At 38.0% G+C, this 10,000-nt stretch overlaps 1 protein-coding gene across 2 annotated transcripts in view; it reads left to right on the top strand.

Moving 5' to 3' along the window:
* Nucleotides 1-8,491: 8,491 nt before the first annotated feature.
* The window catches only part of mbd2 (methyl-CpG binding domain protein 2), a 75,736-nt gene continuing 74,227 nt past the window's right edge, over nt 8,492-10,000 (top strand). Inside the window, exon 1 of one of the 2 annotated variants that reach the window (XM_079815625.1) lies at nt 8,492-8,906. In XM_079815625.1, coding sequence (XP_079671751.1) covers nt 8,791-8,906 — 116 coding nt within the window. In that variant the 5' untranslated portion in view covers nt 8,492-8,790. The remainder of the gene's footprint in view (nt 8,907-10,000) is intronic. The other variant, XM_079815626.1, reaches the window with a different exon arrangement.

Here is a 10,000-nt window from a genome sequence, read left to right as displayed (position 1 = left end):
CTATATATCGGTTTGTTCAACTATATATCGGTTTGATCAACTATATATCGGTTTGTTCAACTATATATTGGTTTGCTCAACTATATATTGGTTTGATCAACTATATATTGGTTTGTATATATCGGTTTGTTCAACTATATATCGGTTTGTTCAACTATGTATTGGTTTAGATACATTAAAGTTTGTTAATTTATACATTGGTTTGTTGAAATACATGTTTTTGGCTCAAATTTGTATTGGTAAGGACAAATTGGTTTGCTGGTGAGTTGATGGGGTTGTCACAATTGTTTTCTACATGTCAAAATATTATTTTATTACTATTACCAAAAGAGTGTATAGAGTGCACATTATTTGCTTTAAAAATATACACTCCTTAAAATATTAATTCATGCAAAGTGTATTTCCTATGATGATTTCTTTGTTACTCATGTGAAATTGTGGGGCTATTTCATAGACTGAGTTACAACCCAAATCAGAAAAAGTTGGGACAGTATGGAAAACGCATATATATAATAAAAAAAAGAAGTGATTTCTAAATTTACTTTGACCTGTATTTCATTGCAGACAATGTGAGCACAAAATATTTAATGTTTTGTCTGGTCAACTTCATGTAATTTGTAAATATGCATCCTTTCATGTCATTCAGACCTGCAACACATTTCAAAAAAAGTTGGGACAGAATCAATTTAGGGCTAATAATGAGGTAAAATGGTTAAATAATGATGTGATTTGAAACAGGTGATGTCAACAGGTGATTGTAATTATGATTTGGTACAAAAGCAGCATCCAAGAAAGGTCTAATCCTTTAGGAGCAAAGATGGGCCAAGGATCGCCAGTTTGCCAACAAATACGTGAGAAAATTATTGAAATGTTTAAAAACAATGTTCCTCAAAGAAAGATAGGAAGAGATTTGTATATTTCACATTCAACAGTGCATAACATAATTAAAAGATTCAAGGAATCTGGAGGAATTTCAGTGCGTAAAGGACAAGGGCGCAAGCCTAAGCTCAACAACCGTGATCTCCGATCCCTCAGGCGGCACTGCATCAAGAATCGTCATCATCTAGAAGCCATATCACCACATGGGCTCAGGACTACTTTGGCAAACCTTTGTCAAGTACCACAATACGTAGTTACATCCACAAATGCCAGTTAAAACTGTACTGTGCCAAAAGGAAGCCTATGTTAACAGTGTCCAGAAGCGCCGTCGACTTCTCTGGGCTCGAGGCATCTGGGATGGACCATCACACAGTGGAAACGTGTACTGTGCTCAGATGAAGCAGTATTTCAGGTATTTTTTGGGAGGAATGGACGCCGTGTGCTCCGGACCAAAGAAGAAAAGGATCATCCAGACTGTTACCAGCAACAAGTCCAGAAGCCAGGGTCTGTCATGGTATGGGGTTGTGTCAGTGCCCTTGGCAAAGGTAACTTGCACTTCTGTGAAGGCACCATTAATGCTGAAAAGTACATTTGGAGCTTTTGGAGCATAATATGCTGCCTTCAAGAAGACATCTTTTCCAGGAACGTCCATGCATATTTGAACAAGACAATGCAAAAGCACATTCTGCACATATTCTGCAGTCCTGGCTGCGGAGGAAGAGGGTTCGGGCACTTGACTGGCCTGCCTCAGTCCCGACCTGTAGAGAATAGAGAATGTGTGGAAGACCCCGTACTGTTGCCCACCTTAAGACTTGTTTGCAGGAAGAATGGGACAAAATTACACCTGAAACACTTCATCACTTGGTATCTTCCTAAACGTCCTTTAAGTGTTGTGAAAAGGAATGGCAACATTACAAAGTGGTAAATGCTTTACTGGCCCAACTTTTTTGAAATGTGTTGCAGGTCTGAATGACAGGAAAGGATGCATATTTACAAATGACATGAAGTTGACCAGACAAAACATGAAATATTTCATATTGTCTGCAATGAAATACAAGTCAAAGTAAATTTAGAAATCACTTTTTTTTTTTTTTTTTTTGCGTTTTCTATACTATCCCAACTTTTTCTGATTTGGGTTGTCAGACACAGGACGAGTGTGTGTTGCTCATGAAGACACAGAATGAGCCTCTGGTAAATCAGACACAGGACGAGTGTGTGTTGCTTGGGAATACACCGGCTGAATCTCTGCTGTTGCACACCATGACCCCACATTTTGCACCTGTAATTTGGGTTGGGGTGGGAAGATAAATAATGTAAATAATTAATAAATTGAATAGATAATGTGTCTTATGGAATGATAATCCGGACGATATTTAAGGAATTGTATTTGCAATTTACACAAACACGTGATTTGCCATTTGGATTTTCTTTTCCGTGTGTGCTACATGTCAAATAGAAATTTAGAAAACAGAATAGAAAAATAGCCAAATTTCAAATAGAAACGCAAAGTCCGTTTGCAATTGCATTTCCAATGTCTTATGAGTTATGACCCTGCCATTTTGAAATAGCAATAGAAAAATCACCCATTTGCTATTTCACTTCCTCCGCGTCCTGCCACAACCCGCACAAAACTCAAATGGAACCCCAATTTTCTATTGCTTTTTCAAAATGGCAGGGTCATAACTCATAAGACATTGGAAATGCAATTGCAAACGGACTTTGCGTTTCTATTTGAAATTTGGCAGACATGTTGCATACACGGAAAACAAAATCCAAACGCAATGGCAAATCAAACGTTTGTGTTTCCATTATGTCACAGCGTATGTGTTCACAAATTGAAAATGTAATTTCAAATACAATTTGAAAATTCCTTTTAAATATTGTCCGGAATATCATAGAAATCGCAAAGACACAGGTGTAATCACAGGGTTCCCACAATCATAGAGAGCCTGTAAATATCAAGTCATTTTAAAATTGTATGAAAATGTTAATCCTAGAATGCATGAACCAGACAACATACATGAATGCATAAAAGGGGTTTAAAAGACCCATGTTGGATTCAGTAATTTTCTGTCTGTGCAGACAAAAGGAATGTAAAAAAAAAATCATGAAAATACTGATCAAAGACATTAGACAATTTACCCTTGAAGATGGCATCTGTGAATCTTCAGCAGGGCGATCCAGTTCTTCGTCAGAAACATCTGTCTGAAATGTATCAGGAAAAGCAGAATGTTTTTGACATTACAAGACAATGCTAATCACATGTAAGACAGTCATGCATGATAACATTTCTTCCTTTTTTTTACACCCCAAATAGATCCTGAATACATAATAATAATAATAATGAATACATTCATTATTACTATATAAAGTTATCTATATATAAGTTGTGTCTCTGGCTGAATGTAAATGGTTCTTTGAGTGAAGATCCTTTTTAGTATGCAACCACTTAGTGACTGATTGGAAGCAAGTCTTGGTTGTACCAGTCTGTTATTTCAATGCTATTTGTAGTAAACAATAAATAAATCATAATAATAATAATTCACCAGTAGTCTTGTATTTGTATATGAATGTACATGAAATGTCATCTTAATGTTTAATGCTGCTACACAGTAACATATGTTTATTGTGATCAGCAATACATATCCTGAACCACACAATTTCTGTGCAAAACTCTCCTTGATCACTTCAATTACTCTTTCCTCATCTCATGAAATGTGGAACTCGAGCAGAAATGATATGTCCTTCATCAAACAGAATGGCTTTTGTGCCTCTTCTGGGGACAGTACCAAATCTGGGACCAGGGAGGAGGACAAGCTCCTTCATAAATGTGGGACTTTCTCGTGCTGGCCTCCTTACAGCTGATGCTGAAGAGCTAAGAAGACAATTATATATCAATATGTAAAAGTTTAGGCACCTTTTACCAAAAAAAAAAAAAAAAAACTTTTACCAACTAAGTTATCCTGTTTTGTTTTTTGTTTTCTCAGAGATAATTATCGGTGTATTCAGAGGCGTAGCAAGCTTTTCAAAAGTGTGGGGGATGGATGTGGTTTGTTTGTTAACAATAAAAACGATGAATGCAATGACAGAAGGGTACAAAAGGTATAACATACAAGATATATAATATATATATTCTGCATACCTCTGTTTTTTTTAACCACGGTGTTCGATTGGGTTCTGATGGCTCACATCAGTTTTTTGCCATTCTATTCTTAGGCGACGGGGACAGAAAGATGTTGAGAAAAATAAAATGCAATTTTTTTATTTTACTTAAAAGACTTGAAAAACCTTACTTAAACTTAAAACTTTACTTAAAAAAACCTTGTACACATTCCTAGTGTATGGTATAATATAAAATAAATATATATAAAGATTTACACTGGCAGCTCAGAGCTGTACAGCAGCATTTAAGAATGAAATTTAATGAATAAATGTAAAAATTAAACACTACATAGACTTCAATATAAAATAAATTGATTCTTATTAAAGCTACTGTATTAATGTTTTCAGTCAAGAGCAGAGAGTGCTTTTCTATGTCTTTTGTAGTTTTATTAACATTTAAGTCAATGGCTACCATCAGCTGTCGGTGTTCAACAGAAGAAATTAATACAGGTTTGGAACAATATTAGAGTGAGTAAATAATGACAGAATTTTAGAGGTGAACTGTCCCTTTAAGGACAGCGTGTTCACTATAGGCTGTGCTCCTGTCAATTTAAGACGTGCATCTAATATACAGACACACGCAAATGTACTTTCACTTTACACATAACCGACTGTGTTTATGTTAACCTTGTGTGTATTTGACAGTATGACACATAGCACAGTAAGACTACTTAGTCCAGTAATCAAGTGTTTGACAGGCTTTTAGTCTGCGCGCGCTCTGCGTGTTAAACCGGTGCATAGCACGCGATTAACCGGCAAGGCTTTAAAACGCATGCAAACAATTAACTTTCGTGATTGTGAATAACGTGTTCCGTGAGTATAACTCTCTGACTCCAGCACTGCAAGCGTGTCTAGCACTGTGTATAGTATTAGTGATTGGATATTTGCTCATATCAGCGCGTAGACTCACAGGCACACTGCAAAAAAAAAAGAAAAGAAAACCACGCAATTCACAAGCGCTTATTGAACCGTGATTGCCGTACCGAACGGTTTAATATTATAATGATCATCCCTAAAGCGTTTGTGCAAAACTGCGGGAAAACTGCAGAAAAAGTGTGGGTGTTGAACCCTCTCACCGGGAAAAGTCGGGTGCGACGCCCCTGGGTGTATTACATAAACTTTCTATCATAGGTCTTAACTTAAGATATGATAAGTTAATTTAGGATTTTTCACAATTTCGTATTACAGAAGCAAATCTTAACTTACAAAATCTCATCGTATCTGTAGTTAGGAAATCTTAAACCGCTCCATTGAGTTCGGTAATCAACTGTCAGGTCTGTTACCAAGCAACCAAACAACGCGCAAACTGCTTCTGAGGTAATAAACCAAAAATCAAAATGGAGAAACAACAGCGTGATTTTAGTTTCAGTGCGGCAGAGATTTAAATTTTAATAAGCTCCGTTGAAAAGTTAAAGCCCGTTTTAGAAATCGCCTTTTGCACCAAAAAAACGTAAGGCGTTAGTCACTTGAAGAATGACCATAATGCTCCGTGACGGCTCGTTGGCCTCTGTAATGTTGGTCGCAATTCGTCAACTTACTGCAAAATCATGCGTCATGGAAGTCTGTAATTATTTACGATTATTTTATCATCAAAGATCAAATTTGGACATCCTCTGGGTCCTCCAAAAGTCTCTCCACCGTCAAACATCGCTGCTCTACGTCTTGTATAATTATTAGGGGTTCAAGCACGAAGTGCTGAAACACCTATTGTAATTGTAACTTTTCCCATGATGCATCATTCTCCATCTAAAACTAATCGGGCAGACCAAACCGTAAGTCGTAGAGACATGAAACTTTTAGGGCTGGTAGTACTCACAACGACTACCAGCGTCACCGTGGCACGCCCCGATTGGCCTGACGGGGGCGCTACAGTGAGCAAAAGTGCCCTTCAGGCGCCAGTTTCGAGAAATTTTGGGTTTTTTGAAAAACCTACTTTTGTGAACTACTCCCATAATTTTTCCCTGATTGGAACCAAACCACTGTATAAATGTTTTTTGGAGAGAGCATATTAATAATTATGAAAAACAAATAAATTTTTCGATTCATGGTCGCTAAGGGGAATGAAAAATTTCAATGTGTCGGGGGCCACTTTTACTAAAATGACTATAACTTGTGAACAGAACAAGATATTTTCAAAATTCACAAAACCACCACAGGAAATATGATAACATAGGTTAATAGCTAAACAATTACATCCAAATGTCAAAACTATGATAGGAAGTGAAATCTAATCAATGTTGCCTATTATTAATTTTAATACTCTCATAAATATACTGAAAGTGTCTATAACGGGGTGTCCAATCCTGCTCCTTTTTTCCTGCTCCAAGTTTAGCTCCAACCCCAATTCAACACACCTGTACCAGCTGATCAAAGTCTTACTAGGCATGCTAGAAACTTTCAGACAATAAAAAAAACTAACAAAAAATTCCTTATAGTAAATTGGCTCTAAAGGGTATTCTTTTATATCCATGATCTTACTTTATTTATTTATTTAGATCCCCATTAGCCAATACCTAGGCAGTGGCTACTCTTCCTGAGGTCCCAACAAGTAAAAAATACACCAACAACAATAAAGTCAATGAAACATACATTTGAGCCAAAAACATGTATTTCGACAAACCAATGTATAAATTAACAAACTTTAATGTATCTAAACCAATACATAGTTGAACAAACCGATATATAGTTGAACAAACCGATATATACAAACCAATATATAGTTGATCAAACCAATAAATAGTTGATCAAACCGATATATAGTTGAACAAACCGATATATACAAACCAATATATAGTTGATCAAACCAATGCATAGTTGAACAAACCCATATATAGTTGAACAAACCAATGTATAGCTGATCAAACCAATATATAGTTGAACAAACCAATACATAGTTGATTAAACCGATATATAGTTGAACAAACCGATATACAGTATAGTTGAACAAACCGATATATAGTTGAACAAACCGATATATAGTTGAACAAACCGATATATACAAACCAATATATAGTTGAACAAACCGATATATACAAACCAATATATAGTTGAACAAACCAATATATAGTTGAACAAACCAATATATAGTTGAACAAACCAATACATAGTTGATTAAACCGATATATAGTTGAACAAACCGATATACAGTATAGTTGAACAAACCGATATATAGTTGAACAAACCGATATATAGTTGAACAAACCGATATATACAAACCAATATATAGTTGAACAAACCGATATATACAAACCAATATATAGTTGAACAAACCCATATATAGTTGAACAAACCAATGTATAGCTGATCAAACCAATATATAGTTTATCAAACCAATATATAGTTGAACAAACCAATACATAGTTGATTAAACCGATATATAGTTGAACAAACCGATATACAGTATAGTTGAACAAACCGATATATAGTTGAACAAACCGATATATACAAACCAATATATAGTTGATCAAACCAATATATAGTTGAACAAACCGATATATACAAACCAATATATAGTTGATCAAACCAATATATAGTTGAACAAACCGATATATACAAACCAATATATAGTTGATCAAACCAATATATAGTCGAGAAAACCAATGTATAACCGAGCCAACCGATGTATAAACCAATATATAGTTGAACAAAACAATATATATACACAAACCAATATATAACTGAAGAAACCAATATGTAGTTGAGGAAACCATTGCATATTTGAGGAGCCCAATGTTTACTTGAAAAAACCAGTGTATAAAGGAGCAAAGCCATGTACACTTGATCAGACCAATGTATTATAAACCAGTGTGTTTGTAATTAAACCATACATTCAACCAGTAAACCAATCCATATTCAAACAATACACATGTATTATTTCCTGAACGGCTTCCCATAGTTGTAGATCCTAGAGACCACAGATGGATCTTAGTAGAGACTGAACCGCCGACATTCCTCCGTCTCTCAGTCACACACACACACACACACACACACACACACACACACACACACACACACACACACACACACACACACACACACACACACACACACACACACACACACACACACACACACACACACACACACACACACACACACACACACACACACACACACACACACACACACACACACACACACACACACACACACACACATGATCTGACGGGAAAGGATGTGATTCACTGCATTTCTAAAATGCTTTTTTTAATCTGCACTGCAGGACACGACATAAAAGGTCGAAATTATGATTCAAAAATTCAAAATTATGACATAAAAAGTCATAATTTTGACTCCTTCTCGTACTGTCGACTTTCAAATCCCATAATAAGGGTTCAGTATACCATGATTATAACTTTTTAATGTCATAATCACGTGTGACTGGAGTTCAGCCTATCATTCTCATCTGTCATGACGAAGTACAGTAGGGGCGGGGCGTGCGCCGAGGGGCGGGGCTCTCGGGTCAGCGGAGGGGCGGGGCGGGGCGAGCGGTTGCCAGGCGCTGGGTCACTCGTGTGGGAAGTGCTGATATTTCAACGCGTCACAGCGGCGTTACGCGCGATCACACGCAGATTCCGATCGCCGAGAGTCGCGTGAACGACCGCAGCCGAGCGAGGCGGCACTGGAACGGCTCCGAGCCGAGACTCAGCCCCGGTGGAGAACTAACAGCTCCGAGGCTAACGACACTAGCGCGCGACACCCACGGCTCAGATCCGGGATATTAATACTTCCGATTGAGCGGATCGATCAATGATCATGGAGAGGAAGAAGACGGACTGCCCGGCGCTGCCGCCCGGCTGGAAGAAGGAGGAGGTGATCCGGAAGTCCGGGCTGAGCGCGGGGAAGAGTGATGTGTATTATTACAGGTGAGTGTGTGTGTGTGAGAGAGTGTGTGTGTGCGTTACTGCGCGTTATGTTTGTCGGGTTATGTTTGTGTGAGCGTGCGCGCGCCCGCGGGTCTGTTAAAGCGTCACATTGTGTGAACTCTCATGAGATACATTATAACTCCTGCCGTGACGTCACTGTGTGATGAACTTGAGCGTTTCCTCTGAGCTTCACCTGTTGAGTCCCGAACTTTAGTCTAATTATACACACACACACACACACACACACACACACACACACACACACACACACACACACACACACACACACATACACATATATATATATATGTGTGTGTGTGTGTATTTTATTTGTATGTTTTATTTATATTTATTTATTATCATATTAACTTGTATTTATTTATATATATATTTAAATATATATATATATGTGTTGATGCATATGTTGTTTGTTTCTGTGTTTGGTGATACAACAGAATCATTTTTTATTAAGCTGGGGAATTAATGCTTCTGTCAGTCTATGCTTATATATACGTGTGTGTGTGTGTAATAACCTCAGACCGATCAATAACAGCGGTTCCTCGTCCCTCACGCGTTCACAGTGAGTTCTGACCCGAGGTCGTGACCTTCGGTGATTCAGAGCTGAGTCACTCACAGAACCATCGGATACACACGGACTGGACATTTAACTCCATGAACATCCTCCTCGTGTTTGATTTCCCCCGTGTGTGTGTGTGTGTGTGTGTGTGAGAGAGAGAGTGTGTGTGTGTGTGTGTGTGTGAGAGAGAGTGTGTGTGAGAGAGAGTGTGTGTGTGAGAGAGTGTGTGTGTGAGAGAGTGTGTGTGTGAGAGAGTGTGTGTGTGAGAGAGTGTGTGTGTGAGAGAGTGTGTGTGTGTGTGTGAGAGAGTGTGTGTGTGTGAGAGTGTGTGTGTGTGAGAGTGTGTGTGTGAGAGAGTGTGTGTGTGAGAGAGTGTGTGTGTGAGAGAGTGTGTGTGTGAGAGAGTGTGTGTGTGAGAGAGTGTGTGTGTGAGAGAGTGTGTGTGTGAGAGAGTGTGTGTGTGAGAGAGTGTGTGTGTGTGTGTGAGAGAGTGTGTGTGTGAGAGAGTGTGTGTGTG

The sequence above is a fragment of the Gobio gobio genome (genome assembly GCF_949357685.1).
Source record: "Gobio gobio genome assembly, chromosome: 4".
Classification (NCBI taxonomy): Eukaryota; Metazoa; Chordata; class Actinopteri; order Cypriniformes; family Gobionidae; genus Gobio; species Gobio gobio.
Note: the sequence above shows the minus strand (reverse complement) of the source record. Positions and strands in the feature narration are given on the sequence as shown.